The following is a 22202-nucleotide window of genomic DNA, read 5'->3' on the forward strand; positions in this document are numbered from 1 at the left end:
CCTTCCCGTAAGTCCCATATGTTTTAACCACCATTCCATTAATGCTTTCTATGCAGATTGTGTTTTTTTCTGGGCAATAAAAATTCTCTGTAGCATGTGTGTACATGCATGCATGCGCACATACACACAAAATTAAACACCCCTCTGCTAGCGATTGGAGACTGGAGTTGGGAGGAATGTGTGCAGAATAATTTAGTACTGAAGGGCTGTCACCTGGTGCTGGCATGTAACATGTGGCTTGCACCACATTAGGCCAGAATGCAATTTGCTTTCAAAGTGGTACAGTGAATAAGCAGACAAATTACTCTGTGTGTGTGTGTGTGTGTGTGTGTGTGTGTGAGAGAGAGAGAGACACACACACACACACACACACCCCCAAGGTGATAATTTGTTTATATATTCCACTAGCTGGAATGCAAATGCAGTTGTAGTGTACTGACACCCCATTTTTAGATGCAATTGTGTTTCCCCACATATGCGCGCGCGCACACATACACACACACACTACTCTGCCTGTGTATAAACGTGTGCATGGACATACGGACGTGGGTAAAAGGGCTGCATGTATTAACATTTTAAAACCCCATGGAAAGCAGGGTTGAGCGACTGTATTTCCCTTAGCTTGAGACAATAGGCCCCAATACTGGTCTCCTGACTCGGGCACGGCTTCTGCTGAACTCAGCGAGCCGGAGTAAGGAGCGCCGGATTTGGGCCAGTGTTGGCTGAAGATTTACCTTGCACCCCCTCCCGTCCCCCAAGCTCTGTGGCCGGCCTCTTCTGCCATGTGCTCTGCAGGAGCGGCGGCAGCCGGGCGGGGCCCCGCGTGCAGGCTGCATTCTCATTGTCAACGTTCCACCCCGGGCCGCGCAGCGCCCAGCCCTCCCTATCTGTGGCACACACGCGCAGAGCGGAGCGAGGCGGCGGCTGCAGTAGCCGCCTGCAGCCCACACTGCCGGAGCCGCGCGCAGTAGCAGAGCACCAGCATGGCGGGGCTGCGCTACCCGCAGCAAGGCAGCTACTGCCGCGCAGCCACGGCCATGAACCTCTTGCTAGGCGTCTTCCAGGTCCTCTTACCCTGCTTTCGCCCGGGAGAAGCGCAGGGCCAAGGTAGGCGCTGGTAAATCAGCGTAAGGGAAAGGGGCTGGTGGAATTCGCAGATGGGGGGGAAGGGGGTTGCTGCTTGTAAATAAGGTGGTGGAGGAGAGCAGAGGGGCTGTGCATGGGCAAAGCAAAGGCGAAAGCCCTGCTCGAGCACCGACTAGCGTGATCGATTTTGATCGTAAAGCCATTCCCTTTCCCTCCATCCTTCTGTGCCTGCGATTCGAGCACAACCCCTAGCTTTGTGTTGGCTGTAATGGTTCCCAGCCCTGAGACAGAGGGGAGAAGAATGAGGAGGACTCCGCTTCCTGCTGCATTGTTTCTGGCTCTGCTGGTGTGGCTGGAGTCCTCGGGTTTGGCCCATCTTTTAACGCTAGAAGCACTTGCAACCTTGTAACAAACTGCGAGCCAGCGTTACAGCGAAATAAGCCATGAATTTCCCCCTCCCCAACCCCACATCCTTGTGGCTCCCTCCCCCGGCTATGCCATGCTGCACACACACACACTGACATTGCAGAGAAAAGAGACCCTCCTTTTTAATCAGTAGAGGCTCCTCAGGGTAGGCATTAACCCACCCCCTGTTTTGAGTCAGACACATCATGATCTTAACCCGCTGCTACAAATTCGCTCGGAAGGCACCAGGTTTGCCTGCCCACTTTAGATGTCACCAGCCCGTGCTGCTTTTAATATGGACACTTTTTTCAGCATTGGGGAAAAGAGAAAGATTAAATGCTGCTGTTAAAGCTTTCTCCTGTATGTAAAATATGATTAGTTATTTTACTGTGTGTTGTTTTGTTTGGCTTGTTTAGCTATTGACCCAATCCCCAGCGTGGTGGAGCTGTGGCAAGCTGAAGAAGGGGAACTGCTGATGCCCACTCAGGTGAGGAGATATGTTGACAGCACTGAGGGGTGTATAGAGGGAGGCGCAGAAGCAGCTTGGACAGCCAGCCCCCAGCAGCAGTGACTGCTACTAATGTCAGTTTGCCTTGCAAACAAACTGTGTGGCCACCGCACCTGGCAACAGTGCACAAGTCCCCCATGTGATACCATGAATCATAATAGGTTCAGGGGCAGGGTGTGTGTTTGGGACTGCACCTTGCCAGGGTTGCAGCAGCCAGCAGTGCTCACATTTAAGATTACATTGTAACTCTGAGAGAAATAAAGTGATTATCAAGCAGCCTGTAAAGGACAGTCTATTACAGTGTTGCTCTACCTCAATTCTGTTTTGGTGTAACGAGCTCTAATAGCGACAGAAGAGGTATGTCTGTTCAGTCCTTTGTCTTTTTGCGGAGGTATCCAGCAATGTTGCTAATTATAGTGATGGTTTTCTGATGTGGATTGTGGCTTGGCACAAATATCTTATTTTACATATACCACCAAAGATCCATCAAATGGTAGCTTTAAGCATGTGCTAATGTGGGCAGGATTTGAGCTGGAGTGTTAAAGGTTAAAAAGCTCAATATTCCATTCAGTAATCAAGTCCCGCCTTGATTTCGTTTTCCAGAGCTGTGAGACTCAAAAGAAAGAAGTCAAGTTAGAAGGAAAGAAACTACACAAACCACTTAAATGCTTGTAATTGCTTTACAGTCCCTAGTTCTTCGCTTCTTCTTGCCTACCTGAGATATATCAAGTTCAAACTCCTCTAACCATTTCCTCCTGCTTTTCCCTCCCATTGTTTTTACTCCTCTTAAGCCCCTCCCCACTTTCCTCACATTTTCTTCAATGCTGCCCCCTATGCTTGAACTCTCTTCTCTCCATTCAACTTTTTAAAACATTTGATCCACTAAGCCTCTCAGTGATGACTTCTCCTCATGCACAATGTACACAATATTTGAGACTGAGCCATAATTTGTGTGTGAAGCGTAATGTCTAACTGCTTCTTGTAGGTTCAGTATCCAGCATGCTGGCAGACCTCCATAAATAATAACTTGCAGCAATCGCCAATAATGACATCTCACCTGGGGTTTATTTTTGTTTTTGTTTTGAAATCATTTGCTTTCTGAATCTGACTTGGGCAGCACCATTCTTTTGGTTTCTTAGTTTCTCTTTAAGGTGACCTGCAAGTGTGTGGAAGGAAAGGGATGGGAGAACTGGACTCATGCTTTGCTTTCAGGCCTTCTTTGTGCATCACAGGAGAACAAGGTGGTTTTGTTTTGTTTGGTTTGTTTTTAATCCTACCTGTTTGTAACATTAAAAATGTAGGTTCTGTTTATCCTGAAAGACTGTGGATGAATGGAAAACTAGTGGAATGTTGACTTTATAAGTACCAAGAAGGGGAAACTTGATGAGAGCAGATGTGGCTTTTGTTTAGACTCTGTAATTTTCTGTGAGTTTGTTTGTTTGTAATTTGTTAATGTCTGTTTAACTAAAACTCGAGAAAGAAAAGTTGTTTTGTAAAGGACTCGACATTTATTGAGCATAATCCTCTCAATTATGGGCTGAAAAAGCCCCAGATATGCACACAGGCTCTTGAGTCCTCCAATGAAAAAGGGAAATCCATTCTGATTTTTCTAAAATAAAAAACAAGCACGTGATTTTTTTGGGGAGTGGGTTAAGGAAGGGGGATGTGACTTTCTTTATATCTGTACACAAAAAGAAGGATCAGGGACTCTTAACGCAACTCGTTTTTGTTGACAGGCACTTTTTGAAAAAGTATCAGCAGATCACTGTTGTAGTTGCTCTTAAGGTCAAGTATATTTTGTTAGTTTCTGCCAGAATCCAAAAAGCAATGGCATGGTAATTAAAAATTGGCACTCCGTAAGACAGACTCAGTATATTGTTACTAAAGGGAATTTTATGATGGGAAGAGTGACTTGGAAATCCCCAGGACAAAAATAACCCTCTTAGCCACCATAGATTCAGAGAGGGGGTTAATATATTTTTTTCAATTTAAAAACAAATCCTGGGTATGGCTATAAACATTGAAGATGCCAGCAATTAAGTCATCAAGCACTGCTAGTTTGCACTGAACTTTTCCTTTGTGGTGTCCGTGGCATGCATATATATATATAATCTTAAATGACTTCAAAATTGTGGGGGAGCTTATATTCTGTCACATTTGTGGACATAAATTAAGTATAATAGACCTGCAGGATGTTGTGTAAAAGATCTTGCTAGTGTGGATTTGGCTGTATTTACAAGTATTAGCAGATGTCCACAAATAGTGATGTTAAATTACACAGAACATTTTCAGGATGCTGGAATAAACTCGGATAAAAGGGAATGCAATGATATTCATACATTTTTATAGCCTATTAAAGTACAGCTGTGGGAGACTAGGCAGGTTGAGATGGTGTCTCAGGGACAGAGTGGTGCTAGTAGTTTAATATCGGTGCCCTGGTTATGTCTGGGGGGATGATGATGATTTTTGGTGCACAGGCTGCCAAATGGTAGGGTCCTAACTTCACTTCATGTTGTTTAATGTAGTGTCTGTGGCTAATAAAATTGATTGCCATCTTTGATTAGAGGGTTATTGAAGCCTTTGGTGCTACATGTGTAACTGAGACTTGGCTGGGTGACATTGCAGTATGTCATTAGCCCAGATAAGTTGGTTAAAGCACAGATGGAATGTATGAGGTCTCCCACTTTGAAGCTGTATTCAACTTAGGTTATGTCTACATTGTTTTAAAAAAAGAAAAAAAAAATGCAGCGGTGAGTCTGACACCAGGTCAACTGACTCTGGCTTGTTGGGTTTGAGCTATGGGGCTGAAAATAGCAGTGTAGATGTTCCCACCTGGGCTGGGATTCAGAACCTAAGCTCCAGCCTGAGCGGGAATGTCTACACCGCTATTTTTAGCCCCATAGCATGAGCCTGAGTCAGTTGACCCAGGCTCTGAGACTTGCTGCTGTGGGATTTTATTTTTTTTGTTTTGCAGTGTAGGTGTACCCTAAGAGAGCTCAATCTGAGACAGAGGGACTTGTGTGGATGTGCAGCCTACTCTTAAAGACCTTGGTTGAGACTTACAGTAGAACCTCGGAATTATGAACACCTCAGGAATTGTAACTCTAAAGTGTTTGTAACTCTAAAGTACAAACTCTAGATTTGTAACTCTAAAGTGTTCGTAAATCTGAACAAAACGTTGTTTGTTGTTTAAAAAGTTTACAACTGAACATTGACTTAATACAGCTTTAAAACTTTACTATGCAGAAGAAAAAATGCTGCTTTTAACCATCTTAATTTAAATGAAGCAAGCACAAAAACAGTTTTCTTACCATGTCACATCTTTTTTTAAACTTTCCCTTTATTTTTTTAGTGGTTTACATTTAACACACTACTGTATTTGATATTGTGTGTGTGTGTGTGTGTCTCTGCTGCTGCTTGACTGCATTCTTTCAGTTCCAAATGAGGTGTGTGGTTGACCGGTCAGTTCGTAACTCTGGTGTTCCTAACTCGTGAGGTTCTGCTGTACTGTATTCCTCTTAATGCAGTGTTGGAGTGGTTGTGACTGATTGTTTATACAGATAATACAGAAACTATCCACTGTTAGCTCAGAATCTCATGGGTGCCCTGCCAAATATGGGACTACCCCACGTGCTTTCTAGCCTAATACACACAGCTGTGTATACACGGGATCTTGATTTTGAATGAGTTTTGGAGGGAAGAGATTGCACTCTTGTCATGGATAATACCTTTGCCACCTCCATTATGAGGTTAGGACACCTCTTATTTGTTGGTCTACCTCAGGGGTCGGCAACCTTTCAGAAGTGGTGTGCCGAGTCTTCATTTATTCACTTTAATTTAAGGTTTCACGTGCCAGTAATGCATTCTAATGTTTTTTAGAGGGTCTCTCTCTATAAGTCTATATATTATATAACTAAGCTATTGTCGTATGTAAAGTAAACAAGGTTTTCAAAATGTTTAAGAAGCTTCATTTAAAATTAAATTAAAATGCTGATCTTACGCCGCCGGCCCTCTCAGCCCGCTGCCGGCCTGGGGTTGCGTTCACCAAGGCTGGCAGCAGGCTGAGCGGGGCCTGTGGCCGGGACCCCGGCTGGCAAGGGGCTGGTAGCCAGAACCCCGGGCTGGCAGCCAGAACCCCAGACTGGCAGTGGGCTGAGCGGCTCAGCCGGCTGCCACTCAGACCGCTGCTGGTCTGGGGTTCCATCTGTTGGCTCCTGCCAGCCAGGGTCCCGGCTGCCGGCCCCTCCAGCCCGCTGCCAGTCTGGGATCCTGGCCCTGCCCACATAGAATGGGTACCTACCTTCTCCCTGGTTCTAGAACATTCTTTTCCTGTCTCCCTCTGCACTGAGCTGAGGGTGGGAGTGCACTGAGCACAGGGCTGGGGGTGAAGGAGCAGGCTGGAGGTTGGGGTGCAGGGTCTGGCCAGGAGCTAGAATGAGGGAGGGGGCTCAGAGTTGGAGCAGGAGGTTTGGGTGTGGAGTGCTTACCTGGGCAGCTCCCGTTTGGTACGAGGGGTGCGGGTGAGAATGTGTGTGTGGGGGGGTGCAGGAGCTCCCGTTTGGTGCTCAGGGTGGGGGTGGGAATGTGGGGGGTGCAAGAGTCAGGGTATGGGGTGGGGGGGGTGCAAGAGTCAGGACAGGGGGCTGCGGGTGTGTGAGGAAGGTACAGGAGTCAGGGCAGAGGGCTCGGGGTGTGTGAGGAGGGTGCAGGAGTCAGGGCATGGGGTGTGGGGGGGCTGGGTATGTGTGGAGGATGCTGGAGTCAGGGCTGGGGTTGTGGGGGGTGCAGGGGTCAGGGCAGAGGGCTGGGGTGTGTGTGTGGGGTGTGTGTGTGTAGGGGTCAGGGCAGAGGGCTGGGGGTGTGGGCTAGGGTCATGGGGGTGCTTGCAGCCCCCTGACCAGAGCGGCTCACGGCAGGGGGCTGGAGGGGTTATGCCCTGATTCCACTCCTTTCCCCAAGACCCCGTCCTAACCTCTTCTCCGCCTCCTCCCCGGAGCAGCAAGCACACTGCGGCTCCACTTCTCCCCATCCCTCGCAAGGGCCATCAGCTGATGGGGGCAGGGAGAGGAGGATGGGCAGGAACGCAGCATGCTGGGGGAAGGGGCGGGGGAGTGGGGAGCTCACTTGCACTGCAGCAGCAGCTGGCAGGACCAAGCTTCTTCACCCTGCCCCCGCTGGGTGTTGGGGGCGGAGAAGAGCAGGCCGGGGCGGGCAGGATTTTTAATGGCACGCTGCTGCCTGCCGGGGTCCCAGCCTGGGTTCGGGAGCGGGGTGGGCGGCTGGGAGCCGGTGGGCAGCAACGTGCCATTAAAAATCGGCTCGTATGCCGTCTTTGGCACGCGTGCCATAGGTTGCTGACCCCTGATCTACCTCCAGAACAAGTTAGATTTCAGATGGCTGTCAGGAAATGGCTGTTCAGACTGGCAACTCCCCAGATAACATATTGTCCTACCAGGCTATCTTTTTATCCTAGATTGTCAATGAAGTTGTGCTGAGTTACTCATTCCCTGCATGTTTCTCCCAGATAATGCTGATATACAGGGTGGATTTGATTTAAATCATGATTTAAATCACTGGTCAGGAAGACTCGATTTAATCATGGATTTCTACATAAAAGTGCATTCTTGTTGTTTGTTATAACCTTAATACATATTTTTCACAACTCAGAGATAGATGTAGGTTTCATTTTTAGAAGGTACACACTATAAATTTTAAAAGTGATTTCTTTTGAAAACTTTTCAGATTAGTTTTACAGCTATATCAGAAAATGAATGATTGTTTGGTTATTTCATTTACCAAAGGTAATAGAAGCAGATATTTATGAAGTCATTGGGAGGTGAACTATCTCCAACTCAACAGGTTAATCATTAATATTTGGAGGATTTTCTTGCCATGCTGTATTAGGAGGAGAACATCACCAGACGCACATTTAAATTGGTTTATTTAACTAAAACAACGTTATGTATTCTGGGATTTTTTTCTTCAACAGCAAACATATAACATTTTAACAAAACAAGCGCATGAATTTTTGAATTTAGTTAAACATTCAGGTTTTTTAAAATCAGGTTTGTTTTTGTTAAAATTGTTTAAAATAGTTAATTTTTGTTTTTTTTAAATATTTCATTTAAATCAAATATGTCAGCCAGGTCAACATGAGAAACTTAAAATACTGGCTTCTGCAGTTAACTCAGTCATCTTCACCTTCATTTTCCCGTTTGTTCATAATCTGGAAAAGAAAAACAAGCTTTCCTGTTTATTCAGGTCCCAAACGATTTCTCAATTTGGAATGAATTAGTCCAAAGGAAGAAAATATTCTTTCTACACTGGCAGAAGAAGCTACTGCTGTTAAAAGTGAGATGATTACTTCAACAGTCTCTGAATCCAAATGCTTAAGTGACTTACACCAGTTCACTGGTGTGACTTTCTTTAAAACATCATCAGCAAACATATATTTCTTGAATGGTTCTTATTCCCAAACTGGGTCTCATTTACGGCCTGCTGCCATTATAGGTTTTCCCTTCTAGGGAGAGAATGGTATGGTAGGTCTCAAATCAATGAAAGCTACACTCAGAAAGACCTCAAGACTTCTGGAATATGCTGCTCAAACAGTTTCACTTTGTTTCTCCTGCCTGTCCCTCCCTTCTCACATTTATCTCCAGATCTGTTCCTCCCCCAACAATCTTCTATTTGTTGAACTTTTTGAAACTTTGCACTTTTAGAGAGAGTTAAGGGATTAACTCTGTGTACACAAATGTGCAGAGGGACAGTAGGGTTGAGATCTGTTATTTCTCACATCTATATATTTATTTATTTATTTAAAACGTTCTTGCTGTTAACAAGCATGTTATCTCTGGAGATACAAATCCACAGTTTGAGAACTGCAAAATTAAGCATCTCTGATGGTATCTTCTAGACTGAGCACTGAGTTCCATTGGGTAGATAGAAAGATTAACCTAAATCCCATAAAATTGGGTCCCTAATCCATGAACTATTGGAACTTATTTACAAAATTTTTCTTAAACATTACATGACTATATTGTCTCATACTATAGTATTAGAATTTATAATCCCTATTCCATGATGAGATATTTTTGAGCTATAATGTATCTTAATTAAAACTATATTTTAGATTGCTTTTTTCCTCAAAAAGCATTTTATCAAAAAAAATCCAATTTTTAAATAAAAAAAATCCAATTTTTTTTTAAAAATCATTGATTTTTATTCACCCTACTGATAGTTTGACAGCTAGAGGAAGGAAGATAGTATTAGAGCTAGAAGGCATGTTCCAAGTCATGAATGTTCGAGGTGTTATGCCATGGCTGTACCACTGATGCGGAAGGATATCTTCTCCACACCATAGCGAATGTGAAGTCCTGAGCAGTAGAACTGTTAAAGAATGGTGAAGACCCTGGAGATACAGAATGAGACAACAGAGAATCAGATTTTAGGTTTTCACGCTTGTTAAAGGTTGTGGGTAATACCACTTAGAATCAGACTGGATTACTAGCCTTTGTTGTGACATAGCTCGTTTAGGAAGATTAAAATTTGAAGTGGAGGTTCTGAAATGCATAGGGAATGCTGGGAAACTGGATTTATCTCCCTCCTAGTTGGTTAAGTCTAGTGGGGGAAGATGCTAGCTCTTTTATGAGAGGAGATTGTCAACCCCTCTTCAGGAGTTTCAGATGCTAACCTCTCTTGTTACGCTGATGCTGAAGAACCCTCTGAGGTTGTGAATTTCTAACCTCCCTTTTTAAGGAAAGTTTATGAAATGGTTTTGAAGTCCTCAGATTTTCTTAATTCCTGTCAGTCTTGTTGCAGGCCTGGATTTGATATGAAGACTGCACTTGTCTCATAGGTTCGTGATCTGCTTCTGGCGATGGACAAAGATTAGCTGTCTGTGCTGCCTTTTAAAAAAAATCTATCAGATGCTTTTAATGCCATTAACCAATGATATATTGATGCATTTGCTGACCCTGGCAAAGATAGAATTGTATCTGAGTGCTTGTCTTTTTCCTTTCTTCATAGTCCCCTGGGTAATATTGAGCAGCTGCTCATCTCTTCAGGGATTCTTTTCTGCCATCCATTGCTCAGTAGGTTTGTGAAGCTGTGTGGGCTTTGTTGCCCCACAGCTCTGAGTTTCCATTTTATTGGACCTCGATGATAGTTAATCACTTCTCCAGTGTCTAACCAAAATTGGAGCTTGAATCAGAGGTTCATCCTGGGTTAGAGGTAGAATGGGAAAACAGCTGGAGGAAGTCATAAGTTCTATCTTTTCTTTGTGCGGCGTTTTCCTACTATTTGCTGTTCAGATTTGCAAATTGAGTATCTTGTGGGACTTTAAGCTGGTGCTTCAGTAACCAAGAAAACTTCATATCATTTGTGCTTGGCAAGATGACTGACCTGTTCATGAAAATGTTACTCTAACTAATGTTGTCCTTTACTTGGTCAGTGCAAATTGCATGGTTGCACCCTGTTTTGCACTACACCTGAAGACCACTTGGAAACACCAGCTGGTTCAGAACATAGCTATTTGCCCATTTAAAGGGGTTTCCTGCAACAAGCATATTAAATCAAAGCTCTATTTCACTTCAGTATGCAATTCAAAGTGTTTTGAACTACAAATTATCATGATTTGTGCCATGTATGTTTTGGAGACCATCTCTCTTCTCATGTTCTATTTCAGCAGTTGAGATCAGCTGTGATGCTTGAGCTCATAGGCCCTAGAAATGTTTGTGGGCTTCTGTGTTCATTGGAGAGTCCTAGATTTAGGAATTTGCTTCCTTGCCTTTGGTCAGACAAATGCCAGAGCTTGTCGACCTTAAAGGTGTTTTATGGTCTGTTTTCTCAGACTTTGGCTAATGAATGCATTGAATAATGACCAGTACTTTGAGGGGAACTGATTGATCTTTATGATTTTGGAGTGTTTAGTGTTGATATTGGTTTATCTTTAATTCTTTCTGTATGCTTTTAATCATTTGAATTGTACATGTGCATAAAATTCTGAATAGGTGCATTTGTACAATCGGAAATAAATACAGTAGATGGAAGTTTAGAAAAGATAATAGATTAACGATATTAAGTGGCAATAAAATCCTAAATCTTGGTTAGATGTTGTTTAATTACTTAAGCATGTAGAATTTCTTTGTACTGAATGGAGTTACTTAATTCTTTTATAATTTCTGCTGTCTTTTTACTTGTGAATCATGATTGTGTCAGTTTCAGTGGGATTAGAAGCACAGTACATTTCCACTGTACACTGTAATGATATTTAAATCCTCACACAGTTTTTTTTCTGTTCATTAGGCTGATTCTGAGGAGGATGTGGAAGAGCATCCACAAGAGCAAAGGTAAGCAAAACCCAACTTAAACCATGGATATTAGAGCTCATCTCAGTTTATAAAACTGCATTATACACTTTAAAACGCATTCAGGTGTCACTGGACAGATTAGTTAAAAATAAAAGTATTCTGACATATTACATTGTGTTTTATAATAAACTTGAAATGTCCATGACATTAATGCTACAGTACTTATATCATTGTTAATGTTAATTAATGTTAATACAAACTAATTGTTGTCAGTGAAGCCAGATGTAAAGCACAATATGTACCAGGCTCAGAAAAATACTCTTGCCTCTTTTCTTCCTAATTTTTTACCTTAGTTGTATTTGATTTTCATGGTTTTTGCACAAAAGATTTTTACATTTGAAAATGGACTTTATGTATCTTTCATAGAGTGTCTGTTGTTTGAACTTGTAATGGATCAAATCTCAGTTGTAAATTATAATAATCTCACAGTGTTGCGAATGTTGTGAGTGTTATTAACACTTGTATATTTACAGTGATAGGCATGATAGAAGAGCTGGTGGGGGAGAGAAACAGTCTCACCTTGTTATTATAGATCCATATATTTCCTGGACTTTCAGTTTCTTGAAATTAGATAAACAATAAAGTTTTTAAGAAATGTAGCTCTTAACTATGCTGTTTCTTTTAATGTCAGTCCTTCCATTTTAAAGGGTTGGGTAGTATCTAGGGCTGCAGATTTGTCACAGCATACTTATCCAAAGTCATGGAGTGGTCATGGTAAATTTAGTTAAAGTCATGGGTTCAGGGGAAATGGTGTGTAAAATCATGGATATGAACATTCAACTCTCTGTGCCTCTTTAAATGCAATATACATAAATACTTCCACAGTAGTCTCTCTACTGACACAGGGAAAAACCCACCCAGGATACAAACTCATGGGAGGTCACCACTTGTGTTCTTCTCCATGCTGCTGCCTCCTCACCCTACCAAAGGTGCACTGACCACCTGCAGCGGCAGCCTCCGCCCTGGCACTGGAACTCTGTTCCCAACCTGATGAGGAGGGGAGGCCCTGTGAAGTGTGGGGGAAGAGACCTGGAGAATGAGCCCAGCCCAGTGAGTAGGAGAAGCCCTTGCGGGACAGGGGGGATGGAAGAGCAAGCTCACCCGACACTGGTGGTTCCTGTCCCATAGGGTTGGGTCCAGCTCGCTGCTCCAGGTGTTGTGACCTGATGCACAGGGTCTCAGTGCCATGCATATTTGGTCCAGTCACCCCTTCTGTCATGACAGGAGGGTGGCCAGGCAAAATTTAAGTGAGTGATGCGATGATCCCATGCTCCAGGACTGGGAAGCCAGGCCCAGCCCCGTGGGACAGGAGCCATTGTCATGGGGTGAGTGCAGGATGGACTCGCTCTCCAGGCCCTCCTCCCAGGCTTCCCCTCCTCACTGGGCTGGTGTGGGCTTACTTTCCAGGGCCTTCCCTCTGTACGGGGCCGGCGATCCACCATTGTCTGGGAAATGCTGCTTTATTAAAAAGAACAGGAATACTTGTGGCACCTTAGAGACTAACCAATTTATGAGAGCATAAGCTTTCGTGGGCTAGAGCCCACTGCATTGGATGCATAGAATGGAACACACAGTAAGAAGATATTTATATATACATACAGAGAAGGTGGAAATTGTCATACAAACTGTAAGAGGCTAATTAATTAAGATGAGCTATTATCAGCAGGAGAAAAAAACTTTTGTAGTGATAATCAAGATGGCCCATTTAGACAGTTGACAAGAAGGTGTGAGGTTACGTAACATAGGGAAATAGATTCAGTATGTGTAATGACCCAGCCACTCCTAGTCTTAATTAATTAGCCTCTTACAGTTTGTATGGCAACTTCCACCTTCTCTGTATGTGTATATATATATCTTCTTACTATATGTTCCATTCTATGCATCCAATGATGTGGGCTGTAGCCAACGAAAGCTTATGCTCTAATAAATTGGTTAGTCTCTAATGTGCCACAAGTACTCCTTTTCTTTTTGCGGATACAGACTAACACTGCTGCTACTCTGAAACCTGCTTTATTGAAGTCATTGACACAAAGAAAAGTCACAATATCAGTAATACTTTTAGCACCGTGACAAACCCACAACCCTAAATATTACACAATTTTTTTCACATATTTTGTTTTCTCTAAGTGTCCAGATTAAAATACTTGGAAATCTACCAGTGAAACAGTTCTGTTCTTTGGTACACATTAGTGTAGGCACATCTTTCAGTGCCATGTAAGTCATACAGATCACAGGACTTAAAATAAACAAATGTTTTAGATATAATGCAACAATATATGAATAGCTGCAGTTATCCACAAAAGCTTGTTTAATTCAGCCAGTGATTAAATGTGGGCAAACACAGGATTTCATTACCTTCTTAATTATTAGTGGAGCAGGGGTTGTTGGGTGATTTGCACCCCACTGCAGCCCCTTCCAGGTATATTTTTTTCCATCAGGAGTCCAGCTGCCTAGGATATGCAGTCAGGAGCCTGCCTAATCCAGGACAGAATCAAAGCTGTTATCTCTGTTCTCCCTCAAGTCCTAGAGAATGGTAAAACTGGCATTTGAAATGGAATAGCACAGTTGTTGGTACCTCTACCGGTTGCTGCTTACAGTTCCTGCCCATGTACTACATGTGATTCCTAGTCACAATATGGCTGATAACTTTACCTTGTTTTTCCTGCCAAAGAAGGGCCAGATCCTTCAGTTGTTACTCAGGCAAAACTTCCATTGATAACAGTGGGAGTTCTGCCTGGATAAGGACTGAGGTTTTTGTCCTGCTGTTTGTGCCTGTGGCCTGTAAGATTTTTTCCATGCAGTGTTTTTAATGCATCTCGAAGCATTGCTGGGATGAAGTCAGGACCAACTGAAGATGGTGGTTGTGCTTCTAATTAGTTGCCAGAAACATGGGGCTTGGGGAGAAAAAACGTCCTTCGATGTTTGCTTTTCCCGGTAGGTTCTGTGGCTGGCTCAAAGGTTGCCTGGCTGGCTCAAAGGGCACTGGTAATAAAAAATATTGGTAAAAGCTTAAAATAGTTCCTGAGATTGTGATAGGTCCTGTGACCAATTTTTAGCTACTCAGATGTTTTAAAATAGCTTAATGGCTGATCCATCTCGAATATAGATCTTTGTTGTGAAAGTAAAATTTGTCAGCTGTACTGCACGCTTAAACTGTTTTCATACTTGAGTGCTCTGGGAAATCTATCTATATAGCTCTCGATTTGCATGTGTCCTTTAAGCTTTTTTTTGTATTTTCCTGCATATGCAATAGTTATTTGGACATTATGAATAAGGGCTAGAAAAGATAGCTGAGAAAGATAGTAATAAGAATAGTATCCGAGGGGTAGCCGTGTTAGTCTGTATCCACAAAAACAATGAAGAGTCTGGTGGCACCTTAAAGACTAACAGATTTATTTGGGCATAAGCTTTCATGGGTAAAAAACCCAAGCTAAAAGTAGCAAGTATAATGGTGAAAGTGAATTAAAGCGGTCTCCAGTGCTGAAGAAAGCAGACAGAGTTATGGATCTTGGGACACACACACAGAGATCTTCCCAAAGCATTACATAGTCTGCAATGTCTAATGCTAAGTTAATGGGTTATTTTGGGAGCTTGTTAATCTAATTTTAGAAAAATGATCACTAAGGCATTAACTGTATTAACTGACTTCCTGTACATGTGCATCTCAGAAGCATCCATTTGAGGTGTGTTTTGTGTTGTGTATATAAAAGGAATAGATATAATTTATTATCTTTGTACCCAATTTTCTACATAGGCTAATGCCAAAACCATATTTAAAAAAAAATATGGAGAGGGTTGCCATTTTTGTCATAAATTTTGGAAAGAACCTTTCACTGACAAGTCAGAAATGCTTTGTTTGGAGTTCTGTGGGCTGGCAGATGCCTGGCATAAGTGTGTGTGTGGGGGGGAAGACTAGTGGGGAGGGGAGGAAGATGTTGCTAGTTACCTAGGTTACGATTCCTGCTTCCCTGATTGCTTGGACTCTCCTGGGGAGTGTTTTATGGCTACCTGGATCAAGGTCAATGTAGGAAATGCTGACAATGTGTAGTTAGATGGTTGGACGTGCTTTTTTGGAATACGTTCTTCAACCAAATTAAAAGATTCACTTACTTAGAAATAACCTTTTATGTTGTTTCAAGTTTATTAAAAAATATCTCCTGCATTTGTAGAGCTGGAGGGAAAGCTCTCTAACAAAAACAAGTTTGGCTTAGGCTGTTACCAGCAGAAGAAAATCAGTGACAAGTGCTGACAATTATTTATTCAAACTGTTGAAACGTCAGAGTTTGAACAGCTGAAAGTGGACGAGCAAGTACTGCTTGTCTGAACTGAAGGAAGATAACGCCTGTAATACTGCCCAATTTGCTAAAATAGAGAAAGATCGAGTACAGTAAGCTGTGACGGATCTTGTGGCCAGGCTTAATTTCGCTGAGGGTAAAAATGAAAAACCAGAAAGTGAAGTTGAAACTATTGAAAGAGGTTACATGATAAACCAAGCTATGATAAAGGCTTTCCCTGCCAAACTCCTATAATTTGCGGGGAGGGAAAGACCTCAGCTTGTAGGATCAGAGGCTTTTTAGAATAGTCTGCTTATGAGGATTAAACTGCATTTATTTTTATTACCCAGTTGTTTCACATTAGAACGTGCACATCGAGTAGCCAAAGATATTGGAAAGTCAAATGATAAACAGAGACCGACATCATTGAAATGTCTTAATGTCCATTACAAAGTCTCCAGCTAGTCTACAGGGAAAAAGAAAGAAATTTTTCATTGATTTATTTTAAAAACTGAGTCTTCTAAGACTTTGAAGGAGAAAAGGCTTCTTGTTCTTACAGTTTTTCATTGGGGATTTTATAGAAAAGTTTGCCCTAAAATTACCTCTCTCATTGATTAATGTGTATAGAAGGAATGTTGGTGTACACTTATATCATAAAGGCACACAATAGAGAAAGGGAAGGACTGCAAACAGATCTATTTTTTGTTGTTGTTGTTGCAATATTATAGTAGTAGCAAATAGGATAAAAGGTATTTTACCCACTTTAACTTAAACAGATTAGGCATTTTTGTTTTGTGTCAACAAGGCTCAGATAACATAATAAAAGTCATGTGTGATCCACTTAATCAAACAGTTTTGTTGTGATGAACTTTTTCACTTGGATATTGAGAGGGCAATTTGACCTGGTGGAGTGGGACTACTTACTGTACTTGAAGATATGGACTTGGAATTGTTTACAAACGCCCTAAGAATTCAGTGGCTAGAGTAAGAGTTGGTAGTTAGAATTCTTACCCCTTTCAGTAGTCTAGGAAAAATACTCTTGTTTATACTGGTTTTTGCTTTATCTGTGTAATACCACCTAAGCCTTGGCACAGGCATCAGAGATAAATATAGGAGGAGAGAATAATAAAGTAGTATTTTATACTGCTGTCACTTAATTTTTCTTGGAGTTGGTCATTGAGATTTAGTTTATATTAGCAAAGTATAGTGAGTTTGGTATTCTTGAAGGGTTTTAAATGAATTTTGAATAAGAGATGATTTATCAGTTGCCATCCTGAGGGATAATAAGATGGGAGTTAAATTCCCAGTAGTTCAGATGGACTGAGAAACCAGTGAAGTATTGGAGGATTAATATATGCACAGATACTAATGCATTTTAGTTGTAATTCCATACTGAAAAGAAGACATGAAAAATTGGCATGCTTCACATTAGCTGATTTGGATATTAATATGCTAGCCTGTAAATGAATGTGTTGCCAAAGACAAGTCATCTATTCCATAATCACAAATTTATAGTGCTGAGACCAAGTTCAGCTTATCTATGAATACATTTAGAAGGGCAAGAAGTTTAGAGTAGCTAGTGATGTGTTTTAAAAAATAAAAGGGACAGTACTCCTAGCCTTGATATTTTAATTCCTAAAGGTCCATTTTTTTGGGGGGGGAGGGATAGTGGCATGGAACCTGTAATACACTCTTAAGCATGGGAGAGATATTGAGCAGACTTCAAATCTTCATAACAGCCTCTTGGAACTAATTTTTTTTCTCTATACAGATTACTCAGAGAATAAACAAACCTTTCTTATATTACTAAAAATAAAAAATGCAGCTGTTAATTTGTTTTTAAGCTTAAGCCTTTTTACTTTCAATTAACTGGAGTTGCAGCAAATCGAAAATTGCCTCCAGCATATACAGAATGAATCCAGCTTTTGTGGTATAGTATGGGAGCAGCAGAAAATTATCTCATCAGTTAATTTTTCCTTTTTAAAGTAGCAATTGCAGGCTCCTTATGGCCCCACCAAATTGTCAGGGAGTCGGTAATTTCAGTTCCACCACCACTGGAATGAAGGGGTTATTTCAGAGTTATATTTTGTTTTACAGCATTTCTAAAAGAACCAAAAACAGTGTATATATATATGTTCTCTGAACAGAAAGATTTAAATAGATGCCTGGAGCCAATGTGGAGGAAAGTGGGATTTAATCTACAATTGGTGGAGTTACTCCTGCAAATTAAGCTAAACTGGAGTGTTATTTTGGATATAATTTGTAAAATTTACTCAGGAGCTCCCCTGGAGGTGTCTCTTTATTTTGCTGCTGTTGACTTCTTTGGGCTAATACAGTAGAAAAGCTCACAAGGTTTGGCTGACTGGAAGACTGTCTTTTGCTGCTCACTGGAGAAAACTGCCAATGTGGTTTGCAAAAGTACGGTATATCTTAATAATGGAGAAACAGATGGCGGTGAAGGGCAGCTACATTTCTAGAACACCTACACACCTTTCTGGCTTCCTCAGTTGGCGGTAGCTATGGTGAGCAATCTGGCATCTCCTCGGTCCTTCTTTCTTTTATAGGGCTTTTTTGTCTTTCATATTTTGTAATTCAGTCACTGATGAACTTTACCTTGGATTGCACAGCTGTAGTATCAAAAACAGTCCTTCTTCCAAACTGTTTATCCTATTGTAATTGTTTTGGAGAAGCATACATACAATGTGCTTCTTACTTTCACTGTTTTATTTGTGTTCATATTAGCCCACACAATTTACTGTTGTGTTTTTATTGTATGTTAAATTAATAAAAATCTCCGCCACTCCCCACCCCTCCTCCAAAATATCTTGAAAATGATGTTCCTGTTCAGGCATATAGAAGGATTTATACGGTGTTTATAGAACAGTGGTTCCCAAACTAGGGGCGCCACTTGTTCAGGGAAAGTCCTTGGCAGGCGGGGCCAGTTGTTTACCTGCTGCGTCTGCAGGTTCGGCCAATCACAGCTCCCACTGGCCGCGGTTCGCCACTCCAGGCCAATGGGGGCTGCGGGAAGCGGCGCAGGCCGAGGGACATATTGGCCGCCCTTCCCACAGCTCCCATTGGCCAACCTCGGCCTGTGGGAGTCGTGATCGGCCGAACCTGTGGACATGGCAGGTAAACAAATGGGCCCGGCTCGCCAGGGGCTTTCCCTGAACAAGCAGCACCCCTAGTTTGGGAACCACTCTTATAGAAGAAAAACAGTCCATTAATAATAGGTGTCTTAAATGCTCCACTACCTAGGAAAAACTTGCTTGATGTGACTTGGTTTGTCTTTCATTCCTTGATGCCAGCAGGTCCAGAGAGCCTTGCATTTTTATCCATTGCTTCATTTTAGGCTACCATATGTTTATATTTAGAATTTCATAGAGTATTTCACAACTTATTTACAAACAGGAGGGCTCATCTGCTAAAAACAGGGTATGTCTGCTGACCTGGGGAACAAGAGACCTGAGGTTACTCCCAAAATGTATTGGATGGCAGTGGTACATGCTAACAAATGAGTCATCTGGCTAACCCATTTTTAAGAGCATTAATCAAAGTCAGAAGTTATAACACTGGTTCAGGCCCATTGTATTTTGTTGTATGCCAGATTGTACATCTAAATTCCATGCCTTTCTAGGAACTACAGTTAATGGAATATGAGTCCATCCACCATAGTCTGAAAAAAAAACTGCCAAACTCCTACCCTCATCTTAGATTCTATTTGATATTCTGGTGAAACACTGTGCAGGTGATGAGTCACCTACAGTAATCTTACTAATGCATTTTAGCTTTTGTGATAGCGTGGGAAAAATGCAGAATCAGTACTTGAGTTGGAAAAATAAATGCTGTTATGCGCCTCTCTCACCACACTGAACTTTAATTAGCTGGAAGATGCATGCTGTCATCCCAGGGCACACTTGGTCTGTAGACTTACTTTCTCACATAAGCTTGAAGTGGACTTTCTCAGCCCCCTTGGGTGACCGCCCACTCTGGAGAAACAAGCAAGGAGTTAATCTCCTGAGCTCTAATCCTGGTTCTGTCACTTGGCTCAAGTGTATGCTCAACAGTATGCATCCGATGAAGTGAGCTGTAGCTCACGAAAGCTTATGCTCAAATAAATTGGTTAGTCTCTAAGGTGCCACAAGTACTCCTTTTCTTTTTGCGAATACAGACTAACACGGCTGTTACTCTGAAACTTGGCTCAAGGTGTGGTCTTGAGCCAGTTCCCTCCCTCTGTGCCTCAGTTTCCCTATCTGTAGAATGCACTTAACCCCACAACACCCCTACCAGATAGGTGAATGTTAACTGGGTATTGCTTGAATACGTCAAGAGCTATATTGCTGTATATGTACTAAACTGTAAATCTGCTCTCTTCTGGCAGTATGAAATGCGTTTTAAATACATGCATAAATAAAGCAGTTTTCTAACTTAATGTTGATGTTCTTTTTCTTTCATTTATTTTCATTGTCTCCCCTCTCTCTCCTTTATTCTATTTTCTCTTTTTCTATTGTTTATTTCCTCTATTCTCCCCCTTACACTTTCCCCCCGAATCTTTCATCCATCTCCTTGAGTCTACCTGTCTTTCTAGCCTTCTCCTTATCAATCTCAATTCCCACCCCTCGCTGTCTGGGTCTATGGCAGTTGGTCAGTCTGGTGACAGATATGGCAATTTCCTGGAGTGTACTGGACAAATCTTACTGAATTGATTTAAAGTATTTTAGGAGTTCATTGTTTTAAAATGCAAAAGTTTATGTATTATTGTATGTAACATCTCTAATAGGGAGACGTGACTGGTGTAAACCCTGGGAGTTGTTAAGAGCTTCAAAGGACGATTTTGAAACTCTGTGAATGTTTAAAATTAAGTGGGTTTACCAGGAAATCTCTTGAGGGAAGCGAATGTAGATTTCCCACCCCCCCCCCCTTTGGTGATGCAGATACTCAGCTTTTTAACGCTTCTCCCTGAGGCGGGGACCTTGATCTGTTAATCATCTGTTAGGTGAGGACAAGATCAGAAGCCCAAACTGTATAAAGGAGTGACTCAGAGATTCTTAGGTGTGCTTGTTCTGAGCCAAGGCAGTTAAGAACTTGTAACCACAGACAAACTCTTTGTGGGGTTTGAAGGGCTGATCCCTACCAGGGTTAAGGGTGATCCTTGGTAAGCTTATTAGCCTGTATGTAGTTTTTCTTATTGTTTTTGTATGTGTTCTCTGTAAAGCTGTCACCTTAAGAATAAAGGTGTTTGCTTAGGAAAAGCTTTGCGGTAACTGACAACTGTGGGCAATTACGCTGTTTGTGGCCTCTGGGAAGGTAAAGCAGGCCTGTTTAGGCGATCTGACTTGCTGGGGGCGGTGCAGTCTGGAAAAACTTCCGTGAGCAGGGGGAAAGATGCAGGTCTCCTTCCAAGAGAGGTGATTTGCTGGGGGAGCTGGAAGCCTAAGAGCGAATGCTCTTGGTGACCACAAAAGGGGAATACAGATGCACTGACCCTAAACTGTGACAAGGTTCTTCCTGCCTTTCCACTGCTTGTTTGTGTGGAGTGTGAATTCTTCAGGCTAGCGCTGGACTTTATGCTGCTGTGTATTCTGAGACTCAGCTCACCTGGAGCATTTTTCATGACCTAGGCGCTCAGATGCCACATTGAGGAGCACAGTATAAACGGCTAGATAGAGGCCTGCTGATTTCTGTGCTGCAACTGCACTCAGCCATGCCTAGCCTCTGGTCTCTGCATCTTCTGCCTCCCTTTCAGCCAGCTGCCAGGGTGGGTGGATTGGTGGTGGCTGAGACTGCCTCTTCTCTCCTCGCAGGGTTCACTTGCTGCCCTGCTATCTTATCTGAGCGATTCAGAGGGAGTTGGGGAGCTGCCCTGAGGGCAGGGCGTACCGAGCAAGGGGCTGGGGAATAACAGCAGAACCCTTGTTAGTGCTTGTTGCTGCTGAGAAGAGCAGCTCAGCCCCCGGACTGCTGGAGACAGTGGTAAGGTATAGTGGTAAGAAGGATCAGGAGGAACGATGTGATATGGGGAGAGATCAGGGAAGAGAGGACTGATGGTATGAGGGGTGGAGATGGAGAATGGATGCTGTGTTTCGGCTATGGAAAATTGATATAGGGAGGAGGGTGGATATATTTGTGTTGGAGTAACTGGTGGATATGAAGGAAGTTGAATAGTGGGCCATGCTATTTGTCATCGTATGGAAACTGTGTGTGTGCGCGCCAATCTGTGTGCAGTTTTTCTCAGGCTTATTTCTGATCCCTCATAGACTCATCTGGCTGTGCTCCAGGACCCAGCCCACCTGGAGTTCATGGTCCTTAGAGCCTGAGAAGTTCTACTCAACGGGTCAGGGGCATCCTTTCTCAATTTCTCTGGGTCTGCATTGGTTCTGGCCCTGACTCCAAAGCAAGAGCAGAGAAAGCCCTCAGAGTGTTATAGGCTGTTAGTATCGCTATACAGCAGTGAGACAAGTTGACATAATGCCAATTCAATGTGTCATATGACTGCATACTGTCCCACTTTGAATGCTGTGCAAGGCCATCATGTACATGTTAAATTCTGTGATCCCTGGA

The 22202-nt window shown here is 42.6% G+C and overlaps 1 protein-coding gene across 5 annotated transcripts in view; it reads left to right on the forward strand.

Moving 5' to 3' along the window:
• Positions 1 to 912: 912 nt before the first annotated feature.
• The window catches only part of TMEM131L (transmembrane 131 like), a 125694-nt gene continuing 104404 nt past the window's right edge, over positions 913 to 22202 (forward strand). For all 5 annotated transcript variants that reach the window (XM_077815399.1, XM_077815400.1, XM_077815401.1 and 2 more), the window contains exons 1-3: positions 913 to 1107; positions 1908 to 1978; positions 11303 to 11346. In XM_077815399.1, the coding sequence (XP_077671525.1) occupies positions 984 to 1107; positions 1908 to 1978; positions 11303 to 11346 (239 nt within the window). In that variant the 5' untranslated portion in view covers positions 913 to 983. The remainder of the gene's footprint in view (positions 1108 to 1907; positions 1979 to 11302; positions 11347 to 22202) is intronic.

The sequence above is a fragment of the Eretmochelys imbricata genome, chromosome 4 (genome assembly GCF_965152235.1).
Source record: "Eretmochelys imbricata isolate rEreImb1 chromosome 4, rEreImb1.hap1, whole genome shotgun sequence".
NCBI lineage: Eukaryota > Metazoa > Chordata > Testudines > Cheloniidae > Eretmochelys > Eretmochelys imbricata.